This window comes from Dipodomys merriami, unplaced genomic scaffold (assembly GCF_024711535.1).
Source record: "Dipodomys merriami isolate MVZ:Mamm:240054 unplaced genomic scaffold, mDipMer1.0.p SCAF_1, whole genome shotgun sequence".
Classification (NCBI taxonomy): domain Eukaryota; kingdom Metazoa; phylum Chordata; class Mammalia; order Rodentia; family Heteromyidae; genus Dipodomys; species Dipodomys merriami.
This window is the reverse complement of record NW_027202270.1, coordinates 16,603,679-16,616,034: the sequence shown is the minus strand read 5'-3', so window position 1 is coordinate 16,616,034 and position 12,356 is coordinate 16,603,679. Positions and strand designations below refer to the sequence as shown.

General features: G+C 41.4%; 1 protein-coding gene across 2 annotated transcripts in view; it reads right to left on the bottom strand.

The window, feature by feature from the left end:
- Nhej1 (non-homologous end joining factor 1) overlaps nt 1–12,356 on the bottom strand; it is a 102,631-nt gene that overhangs the window by 79,018 nt on the left and 11,257 nt on the right. For both annotated transcript variants that reach the window (XM_070025919.1, XM_070026011.1), the window contains 2 exons: nt 10,781–10,919; nt 9,681–9,739 (listed from right to left, as the gene is read on the bottom strand). In XM_070025919.1, coding sequence (XP_069882020.1) covers nt 9,681–9,739; nt 10,781–10,919 — 198 coding nt within the window. The remainder of the gene's footprint in view (nt 1–9,680; nt 9,740–10,780; nt 10,920–12,356) is intronic.

Sequence of the window (12,356 nt, the reverse complement as noted above, 5' to 3'; positions counted from 1 at the left end):
TTTTAAGTTTTGGTGAAGATTTATTTTGGTATAGTAACATAAAATAGAGAAACGGAAGAAAGAGGAGAAAAATGTCCTGCTCCCTATGCAGGAAATGGGAATAAAAACTTTTAGCTATCTGTGGCCTTTACACTTTCTGAGCTGGAAGAATACAACCTAATCCTTAGATGGTTTGGTATAGGAAAGATTGGTGCTGTTTTTTACTTGCTCTTTTCTTCCCCCCTGGGCCTGGGCACTGTCCCTGAGCCTCTCTGTGCTCAAGGCTAGCACTCTACCACTTGAGCCACAGAGCCATTTCTGGCTTTTTCTGAGTAGTTTATTGGAGGTAAGGGTGTCATAGACTTTCCTGCCTGGACTGGCTTCAAACCACACCCCTCAAATCTCAGCCTCCTGAGTAGCTAGGATTACAGGTATGAACCACCAGCACCTGGCTCTTTTTTATACTGTTTTTTGTTTGTTTTTGCAGTTTGAACTCAGGGCTTTGTACTTGCTAGGCTGGCACTGTACCATTGGAGGCACATATCTAGCCTGTTTCTCATCCATTCTTATTCTTACTTTGCATCTTTTCCCCATGTGCTTCCTGACTAAAATGCCTTTCACAAAGTTTTATATCAAACCCTGAATCAACCATTACAGTCCAACCATTACCTTTTACAGAAAGGCAAATCACTCCATTACTGTGACCTTTATCACTCAGGAAGGGCTATGATTCCTTTGATGATAATAGTCTTATACCTTATATGTCCATAGAACCCAGTATAGTATACATGCATGCTACTGAATACAGAAAGAATGAATTTACTACAAGTTTTTCCAGGTGACAGAACTGATACCCACAATGGTAGCAAGCATATTTTCATAATCTAGACTTACTCTCCTTCATAATGTCCATGAAGAACATTAAAAAACACACTCAGAATCCTTGCCTTCCTCCACATGTTGAGCCGGAGGTATATGCCAAAGGCTCAGCCCTATTAACTGTGAACATGAGCCCTTTGGGCTCATAATTAATTTTTCTTTCCAGATTTTTGTTAGGTTCGTATTCCTTTGGTTTCTGAAATACTAACTTCTTAGCTGGCTAAATAAATAAATATATTTTTAAAGAGGCTCTGGGATCCCTTAATTCAAGGTTTATACTTTACCCCAAAATTGGGGCTACCTTCCAGAAAACAAAAACATCAAAGAAACAAGGCAGAAGCACAAACAGCAGTCTACTAGACTACTCATGTGTTCACATGTATGGCTAAGTCTAAGATGATCATTTATCTCATGGCCTGTTCATAAGATGGGAAAAATAAGAAAAAGGAAGAAGGTATAACTCCTTTTATCCATTTATCAAATATTTACTAAGTGTGCCCCACATGTGGCAGAACTATTCTAAGCATTTGGATAAACCAGTGCACAAAAAACAAATCCTTGTCCTTGTTCAGCCTACATTCTAGTGGGAGGAAGGAAAGCGACCACAAACGATAAGTATAATAAAATAAGTAAACTTATGGTAATATATTGGGTGATAAGTGCCTGGGGGGGGAATTAAGTTGAACGTGGTAAAGAGAAATGGGAGTGCCAGAATCAGATGGGCAGGGATGTGGCTTACATCTTTAAATATAGCAGTTGAGGTAAACAACATTGGGAAAGTGACATGTGGACAAACACACATTGAAGTCCACATAGGTATGTCCCAAGATTCTTTGACATAGTTATCTTTAAGAGGTAGAACTTAATGACCTCTCCTTCATGTGACCCAGACCTGATGATTCACTTCTAATGAATTGAATACAGCAAGACAGTGATGGAAGTTCTTTTTTTTATTAGTGTACATTAAATGGACAAAGCGTTTCACTGTGATATTTCCAAACATGCATATAATGTATCTTGATCAAACTTACCCCTCAACTACTATGTTTTTTTTATCCCATATCTTTTGAAATTAGCTTATAAAAAGACTGCAGGTCGAAGCTGGGCGCTGGTGGCTCACGCCTGTAATCCTAGCTACTCAGGAGGCTGAGATATGAGGATTGCGGTTCAAAGCCAGCCCGGGCAGGAGAGACCGTGAGACTCCTATCTCCAATAAACCACCAGAAAACCGGAAGTGGCACTGTAGCTCAAGTGGTAGCACGCTCGCCTTGAGCTGAAGAGCTGAGGGACAGCGCCCAGGCCCAGAGTTCAAGTCCCACGACTGACCAAAAAAAAAAAAAAAAGACTGCAGGTCGGAGCTGGGAAGGTGGCTCAGTGGTAGAGTGCTTGCCTCGCATGCATGAGGCCCTGGGTTCGATTCCTCAGCACCACATAAACAGAAAAAGCCAGAAGTGGTGCTGTGGCTCAAGTGTAGAGCACTAGCCTTGAGCTGAAGGACAGTGTCCAGGCCCAGAGTTCAGGCTCCATGACAAAAAAAAAAACAAAAAAAAAAAGACTGCAGGTCAATTTGATGGTGGTCTTGCTTTCTTTGTCTGTCTATTGAACCATTGGCTCTGAAGAAATCCAGGACGATGTCATATGAATAGCCTTGTGGAAAGACTGTGGCAAGGAAATAGTGTCCTGACAAAAGCCACATGAAAGACTTTTGAAGTAAGTTCTCCAAGGTATAAAGTGGTTGCATTTCCAGGTATCATGAATGCGACTTTATGGGAGATGTTAAGCCAGAATCACCCAGCTAAGCTACTTCTAGATTTCTGGAGTTGCGTCAGGGACACAGTAAGGGGGCCACTAACAAAGCTGATATGAGATGATACGATGGTGGCTCAGGCCAGTGATAGCAGCAGAAATGATATTATAGGTACAGTCTTTCAGAGAGCCAACTGGACTTCCTGATAGAATGTGCGTAGGATATGAGAAGAGACAGATGAAAGCCCAGGTTGACTTCAAGGTTTTCAGCATAAATGCATGAAAAGATGAGGTTTCCATCACCTTAGCTGGAAAGGGATTGGGTTGTTAGAAAAGCAACTTGGAAGGCAAGACTAGGAATCCAGTTTTAGACATGTTGACTATAAGATTTGCCTGTTAGATTTCCACATTTAAATTTTACCAAGCATTCTAAAGTTGTTAGTAGCATCTACAACAAAGATTAAATCTGGATTTATCAACAAGAAAGCTATGGTACTGAGATCAATACGAGAATAGGGGGAAAAGATAAGAATACCAAGAACTGAGTCCTGGACACCCCAGCAGTAAGAAGAGAGGAGAAGAACCAGCAAAACATTGTGGGACGGAACAACCACAGAGGTTAAGAAGAAAAACAGAAGAGAGTTGTACTGTGTAAACCATGTTAAGAAAGTATTGAGCTGGGTATGATGGTACATGACTAATCCGAGCACTCAAGAGGCTGAAGCAAAAGAATCATGAGTTTGAGGACAGCCTGGGATATATAATTAGACCTTGTCTCAAAAAAAAAGGAAAGAAATATTGAAGAGAATAACTGACAAGCACTGTAATGGAAACATCTCTATGGGAAGGGATTGCCAACTCAATTGTCCCTGTTTCCCTTCCTCTTCCTATCTGTATCCCCTGTTTGTGAAGGAGTCTGTGGAAAAAGCATGGTGGGACACTATGCCTAAAAATTTAAAAAAAAAAAAAAAAAAAAAAAAACCAGACAGGGAAGGAAAAATTGTCATGGAGAAGCCACAAAAGGAAGAATGCTGCACAGATCTGGAATGCTGAACAGGATGAGAAAACAGAATACCAGACAAATGGATTGAGATATGTGCTACCAGGAAGCTGTCAATACTTTTTGGATGTGAAAAGTGCAGAAGGTTATGGTGGAGTGACAGAGGATCAGGATGAAGGGGTCCAAATGACAAGTGGTCTTATTTGGCATTTAAGTAATTTGAATTTTGCCCTGAAGACCACTGAAGGACTGTAAGCAAGAAAGTAGCATAATTATTTCTGTTTCAAAGATCATTCTGACAAATACAAGCACAACAGGTAAGGATGAGGGGAAGGTAAGTTAGGAGGCTACCAGCAAGGTCAACTCAAAAAGGGTAATAGATGGAAGTGGCGCTGTGGCTCAAGTGGTAGAGCGCTAGCCTTGAGCTGAAGAGCTGAGGGACAGTGCCCAGGCCCAGAGTTCAAGCCCCACAACCGACCAAAAAAAAAAAAAAAGACTTAAAAAAAAGGGTAAGAGCTAACCTAAAGTAATGGGGCTAGAATAGAGACAGGCAGATTTAAAAGCCAGTTCATAAGTCAGGCTTTGAAAGTAAGCACAAAGGTGAAAGTGGGTGCCTCCCTAGTTTCTAGATTCAAAACCTGAAAGGTTAACAGTACAATTTCCCAAGATGAGGAATATAAGGAGAAAAATGGGTTTAGAGAAATAAATAATTTATTTTGGAACGCTTACGATGTGGAATATGTGGCACATCCAGATAGAGATTTAGGATACATAAAGAGATATGGGCCTCAAACACGGTGGAGACATAAAATTGGCAATCAGTGGTACACCAATGATGCTGACACTAGGGTCTAGATGAGACAATGCAGCATGAAGGAGAGTAAAGACGAGGACCATGGACACAATCCTGGGTCACACTAACACTCATGAGGCTGGTAAAGGATGGAGAGCTAGTCAAAGAAGCCAAGTAGAATATTCTGTAAATGAACTTAACAGGGTAAGGTCTCTCCCTCTCCCCCAAAGTGACTCTGATTAAAAAAAAAAAAAACCTCTAGCTTCATAAGAGCAGCAATGACTACCTTCTTCAGGGCATTAAGTATCTGCTCTAGAATCAGAGTGCAAACAGACATAGATGATGACAACAACTAAAACTACACAATACAACCACCATAGCTACATTTAGGATGCTGTGTGAAATCAATGTTAACTGTAGCCCCAAAATTTCTTAGTTGAACATTTTATGCTGGACAGATTATTTAAATTTTATTAAGAATTCAGAGTATAGTGAACAGAGTAGTTGCAATGCTGAATAATACCCTTGTATGAAGAAAGAGGAGAGAACTGCAAAATCTCTACGTTGGCTAAAAGACCCCCTCAACACACACCCCCAGAGGAAGCTAACTTCACGCCACTGTCCAGATTTTGGTGTTAAGGGCTGATTCCTAGCCAGAGGTTGCCAGCTGCAGAGGGCGGGGCTCTATTTTAGGCTGCCTGTTGTCCCTGAGCCTGGTCGAGTCTGGTTTGAGCAGCATGCAGCCTCAGTGACTCACACACCCATGCAAACCGCCTGTGGCTCAGTGGCATAACCTCAGAAAGCCAGCCTCAGGCCAGCTCCCTCCTCACCCCATTACACTGGGATAAATAAATAAGGAACCCACCAGCAGCCACACAAACTGATAGCAACCAGATGGAGAGAGAGAGAGAGAGGCATGGACAGAACCAGGGAAAGACACTCCCTCCAGTGGACTGGACTGAGAGGAGACTAAGCCAGCCCTCTCAGGTTAAACACAGTTCCTACTGCCATGTACAACAGTCCTCAATTCCTTGAATATTCTTCCACACCTAACAATGTCTCTCCACCTCTAGTCCTGGGACGAGCTCTATCCTGATCTTCCTCTAGATGAGGATCGCATCAACAATCATCCCACTCAACCTTGACTTGAATCGACATTGCAAATATTCTCTATTTACTTAGGCTACCATCAGTTGGCTCCTTTGGGTGTCTTGGAAGTAAAAAATGAAAGGCTCCTAGGAGAAGAAGAGAAGGCAAAAGGACTAAGTATGGAGAAGTAACTCCTGCTTGATCCTGAAATATTTTCCTAACTTTAGTATCCTAGAAATATCTTTGTCCTACTGCTCCTGTGCCTTAACTCTATGGCTTCTTGCCTAACAATATTCCCAAAGAGAACAGAAAGAAATGACCCCAGTCACTGACTGCGTGGCCCTCTGACATTGGCCTGGCCTCTCTGCACCTTTATCCCAAGCTGCCTCTCTGGTTTGTTTATCTTCCTATTCTGTGTTGCTTATTTTGATAGCACATCCTTTCAGTTCAGTCTTGGGTGACCTCATGACCCTCCTGTGTCCTGTTTGTAGGACCCCAGGCAGGCACAGTAACTGCAAAGATACAGTAGCCACAGCTCTACATGTCTAGTAGGAAACCTTTCAGTTGTACCAGTTATACAGGACATTCTGAAGACAGTGCAGTAAATCCAGAGGTCACAAGAATTTATATTACTCTAGCTCTTATGTCTCCCATAACTGGTATGCACAACCAGTTAAAGTAGCGAAACAAAACAGTAATTATTTCTAGACTAGGAGTCAAGAAATGTGTAAGGTCGTAAACATACAGACCTTAAGTCATTTAACCTCTCTGAGGCTCATTTCTACATCTATAAAATGGAAGTTTAAGGGCTGGAGAAGTACACTGGTAGAATGGTAGAATACACTAGTAGAGTGACTGCCTAGCAAGTATGAGGCTTTGGGTTTAAAACCCATGTCATTAAAAACTAATTAATTAATGGGAAGTTACAATTACCTATCTCTCTGATCCTTTCCATATATAATAAAATTCTCCAAGTCTGTAAGGCTTGGCTATGATCCACTGAGAACCTAGAACATAAGAACTATTGAAGTAGCTGGTTCCAAAACACCAAAACCTTTCTGGGCAAGCACCTGGATTCTACATGCTTTCTCATTCCATTCTACAGGGCTCTCCCTCCCCAACAGCATGAAAGAGATGATACTTCAATTTTACAAATGAGAAAATTGTGAGTCTTAGAGAAGTGATTTGTTCAAGGCTGCAAAATAACTGAGATCCTTAAATACAGCTCCAAGAAGCAACACTGAACCCACAGGCCACATGGCCACAATTTTCACAAAATCTCCTGGCACATTCATATTTATCAAAATATTCACTCACAAACTTATTTGAGAACCTACTACATTTAAGTACAATTATTCATACTAAGGATACAGAAATGTATCCTTGCTTTCAGAGTTCATAGATCAGTGTAGGAGAAAGTTATATTCTTAGCTGGGCATTGGTGGTTCATGCCTATAATCCTAGCTACTTGGGAAGCTGAAATCAGAAGGACTGAAGTTAAAGGCCAACCTGGGCATACACCCAAGACTCCTCAACCAATAGCTGGGTGCAGTGCCTGTCATTCCAGTTATGTGGGAAGCTAAGATCAGGATGAATGCAGTTCCAGACCAGCCTGAGCAGCAAAAACTAGAAGACTCCACCTCAACAGAAAAAACTGAACAAAATGGCACACGCACCTATCATCCTAGCTATGATCAAAAGCATAAAAGAGGTATAGTGCAAACCAGGAACATGCCTAGGCAAAAAGCAAGACCCTATTTCAAAATAACCAGTATAAAAAAGATCTGGAGGCGCCGGGTGCCAATGGCCTGTAATCCTAGCTACTCAGAAGGCTGAGATCTAAGGATTGCGGTTCAAAGCCAGCCTGGACAGGAAAGTCTGTGAAATTCTTATCTCCAAAAAACCACCAGAAAACTGGAAGTGTCACTGTAGCTCAAGTGATAGAGCACTAGCCTTGAGCTGAAGAGCTGAGGGACAGCACTCAAGCCCAGAGTTCAAGCTCCATGACCGACAAAAAAAAAAAAAAGATCTGGAGGCATGGCTCAGTGGTAGCAAGTATGAAGCCCTAAGTTCAAACCTCACACCAACTAAAACAGAAAAAATAAATAAACAGAAAAGCTGCAGTTTTACAGATATATAAACAGTATATTACAGTGTCTGAAGTCATAAAATAGCACTATAAAGCACGGTTCTGTAATAGGCATGAATAAATGTCTCTCGAAGCTAAAGGTGATTAGCAGTTTACAAGGTAGATAAGGACAGAGCATCAGGCATTCTAGTTAAAGGGAAGAATGCATAAAAAGACATAAAGGCAAGAGAAAATAGCATCTGGAAAAATTAAAAGTCATTCCTTATGGTTGAAGCATAAAGCACAGAGTAAAATGCCTGTAAGTCAAGCTAGGTAATTATCAACAGAGAGGACTAACAGCCCTCCCAAGCTTATAAACAGGAGAAGCTGGCTGAAAGAAAAGTGGCCTAGCAGTGGCGCTGTGGCTCAAGTGGTGGAGCACTCACCTTGAGCTGAAGAGCTGAGGGACAGCACCTAGGCCCAGAGTTCAAGCCCCATGACAGACCAAAAAAAAAAAAAAAAAAAAATAGTATCAGCCGGGCGCCGGTGGTTCATGCCTGTAATCTTAGCTACTCAGGAGGCTGAGATCTCAGGATCACGTTTCAAAGCCAGCCCAAGCAGGAAAGTCCCTGAGACTCATCTCCAATAAACCACTAGAAAACCGGAAGTGGCGCTGTGGGTCAAGTGGTAGAGCACTCGCCTTGAGCTGAATAGTGCAGGTACAGCACCCAAGCCTAGAGTTCAAGCCCCATGGCCGACAAAAAAAAAAAAAAAGTGGCCTAGCAAGTGTCTGTGTTTAGGTTTAATGAGCGCTTACCCTACGAAGACCTGAGCTACTCTGCTCTAGGGCTCAGCTGCATGTTTCCTTCTTCCCTAGAGTTGCAATTGCTTTCATATGTGGACTTGCCGCTCATCTCACACATTTTGCTCTTAGTGTTAAAACAGCAAGAATTAACCTTAGTCCATATACAGAGGCAGATTCCAAATCAAGAATACCTGCTTTATGCCTAGCACTGGGAAAAAAATGCTAATTTCAGGTTTTAAAAAAGGTATGAAACTCAGTCTTTGTTCACAGAAAACTTACAATTAGCCTGGAGGATGCAACATAAATATAACAATCTATATATCATATTATACTAGCATTAGTTACTTATAAAGTGTCAACTTGGTTAATGTGTATATTAGAAATGGGACAATAGGGGCTGGGAATATGGCTTAGTGGTAGAGTGCTTGCCTAGCAGGCCTGAAGGCTTGGGTTCAATTCCTCAGTATCACATAAACAGAAAAAGCCAGAAGTAGTGCTGTGACTTAAGTGGTAGAGTGCTAGCCTCGAGCAAAAGAAGCTCAGGGACAGTGGCCAGATCCTGAGTTCAAGCTCCAGAACTGGCAAAAAGAAAGAAAGAAAGAAAGAAAGAAAGAGAGAGAGAGAGAGAAAGAAATGGGACAATAATACTAAGCTACCAACTATATAACCAATAAGTCCCAGAAGAGTTAGAAAAGGAAAAGACCAATATTGACTGATATTATCAAAGGTCACTATTATTAATACTCCCACTGTTTGGCATTCAAGAGATATTTCTTTTGGCCAAGCTTAATCCTTAGAAGGGAAACCTAGGCAGAAGCTTCTGACAGGCCACAATTATCTACTCCCCATTCATTCCTTTGCCAGTCTCCTTGTATAAACACTGTGATTTTCCACAGTCTGCTGTGCCCACACGACAGTCCCCAAATGGGAGCCCTGAGCATTTTTACCTTCCTCTTCTGCTGGTTGAGAAACAATGACTACTCTCCCACTCCACAACCCAGAGCCTAACAAACTGAAGTTTAACAACTAGCCAATCAAGCTTTCCAAGATTAGAAAGTGAATCCCACTTCCCATCTTCCATGCCTCATATTTTAAAAGAGATATTTTATGAATGCTAATTAGTGAACTTTCAACCTTTTGTGCTCTTTCCCCCATCTTCCTCACATACAACTCAAACTGTATCTAACTATCCATAGGCAAATTTTTAGGCAAAGTGCTTTCCAATTACCTATGCCATTTAACACCTAAAATTCAGGTTACCACCTAAGCACTTTGAGTGCCCAAATTTGTAAAAAGAGAAAGGAAATAACAAACACCCTACCTCTACCATAAATTGTTCCAAGAAAGAATTTTCTTCAAATGGCTCAGTCTTCAATCGGCCTATAATTAAGAGACAAAGAGAAACATAAGTCTGTCGAATTTCCTACCAGCAAGATGGAAAAGAACATAGCCTAGGCCTTAGCAAAGAGGAGAAAGATGTGACATTCAGAAAGCCCTGTTCTGATGGAAGAAAAATGGGTTGAGGGTATGTGAGCAAACTGGAGAGGGAAAGGACAATCAGCAACAAAGGCAGATTCAGGGGCACCACCTGGTCTAGGAGACCTTCCTGTTTCACCCTGGTCCTTGTGGCAAGAATTATTCTGAATTTGGAGCTATCCAGCTTCCTAAACTCTCAGTTCAACACTATTGTAGTACTACCTTGCATACCTATTATCCCTTTCCAGAGTCTTTGCTTGTCATGTATTGACTCAGTCATAGTTTCTGTTGACCACATGGGCTCCAGCCAGGTACATGAAGTACTAAGTGGCATGTAGTATCAAATTCCCTGTTACTGGTCCAGTACTCAGCACCTACCCTAAAGGCAGCATTCTTTATTTCATTTCTTTTCTTTTTCTGGTAACAGGGCTTGAATTCAGGTCCTCACATTTACTCAGCATAGTTGCTCCACTGGTGGTCTACCACTTAATTAAAAATGAGGTCTTTTAACTTTTCTACTTAGGTGCCCAAGATTCTAATCACAGCCTCTTAAGTAGCTAGAATTACAGGTGTGCAGACCTAGGGAAACTCTTTCTTTCTTTTTTTTTTTTTTTTTTTGGTCGGTCGTGGGGCTTGAACTCTGGGCCTGAGCACTGCCCCTCAGCTCTTCAGCTCAAGGCTAGCTCTCTGCCACTTGAGCTACAGCGACACTTCCAGTTTTCTGGTAGTTTATTGGAGATAAGAGTTTCACGGACTTTCCTGCCCGGGCTGGCTTTGAACCTTGATCCTCAGATCTCAGCCTTCTGAGTAGCTAGGATTACAGGCGTGAGCCACCCGCGCCTGGCTGAGAAACACTTTTCTAATACAAATATGTCTTTCCCTTTTCTAAGAGCCTTGGATAGCTATACTATTCCCCATCCAGTTCTTCCAAGAATAGTCACTCACCTCGGCTCAGTGTAGCCCCACTCTCCTGGTACTCCTGGATCTCTAAGTCTTTCATTCGAAGCAATGCTGTTAGCTCCCTCACGTGGCCCTGCAATGCCAGACTCATGCCCATCAGAGGACGAATCAAATGTTGGGAGACCTTTGATGAAGAAGAAATACCAACTAGCCAACAGATGCTTACAAAGTACTCCCTAGTACTGAATTAAGGAGTACTTAAAAAAACATTGAGAAATGAATGTTTTCACAGTATAGTTTTATAGATAAGCAATTTATTAACATGCACAGAAATATAAGCACAACAATTAACTATACTAGTGCCCAGGCCCTGAGTTCAAGCCCAATGACCAAGCAAATAAAAATTAAAAAAAGAAAGAAAGACATAAACTAAAAAAATCAAGGACTTTGTCAAAGTGTGAGAATAACAAAAGGACAGATAAGCTAAAAATATGACTTAAAAAGGATGTGATATAGTTGAGAAAAAGTGCTGAGTCAACTCCTAGAAGAGGCTGAGATAAAAACAGAAGATCCCAGTAACTCTCAAGAAAGTGGGTGTGTCTACAACAGAGCATATAGGTGGGGTGTAACAAATGATATACATCAACAGAAAGTAGACAGTTTAAAGCTCAAATTAGATCCATTTATTAAGAGCCATTTCAGGGCTGACTGTAGCCCAGAGTAAGTTCAGAGTTTCAACCTGTTCCCACAAATGCAGCAAAGCCTAAGGTTATTGCTATAATAGAAGCCAAGCGATTACCAAGAGACTAGCACAGGAAGAAATAAACCCACCCCCTACACACACCTTGCTTTTAACAAGAGGTTAAAAAAGAAAAAAAGAAAAAAAAGATGCAAGTATAGCTGTATTACAATGCAGTAAGGGTGAGCTCTCATATAATAATGTATAGCTGTATAGAAGAATCATTTAATTCACCTATGCAAGGTATCCATTAGCCTCCCAAAGAAAATTACCTAAAATCAATAATCTATTTGTGGCTAGAAAATGTCATCTGAGTTCCTTTCTCTTCCCCCTCAGGAGGTACTAAGATGAAGAAATGCACACTAGATCAGGGGTCAGAAAGCTTTTTTTGGTAAAAGCCAGGCAGTCAATATTTTCATATAGTTCCTGCCATAACTACTCAACTTTGCTGTTGTGGCACACAAAAGCAGCCACAAACAATACATAAACAAATGAAGTGGCTGTGCTTCAATATAACTTCACAAAAATGGGCGGCAAGCCAGATAGCTTGATAGCCACAGCATATCAATCCCAGCCGCAGGTCTAAAAAGGAGCACTTTAGGGTTTGGGTTTTTTTTGGTGTTTTGTTTTTGTTTTTGTTTTGTGGGGGAGATGGTACTGGGGTTTGAACTCAGGGCCTTGCACTTACTAGGCAAATGCTCTCTACTTGAACAATGTCTCCAAGCCTTGAAATGGTTGTTTTTGCTGTTTGTTGTTGTTGTTGTTTGTTTATTGCTGGTCCTGGGGTTTGAACACATGGGCTGAGTGCTATACCTGAGCTTCAGTGCTCAAGACTAGCACTCTACCATTTTGTACCACAGTTCCACTTCTGAATTTTTTGCT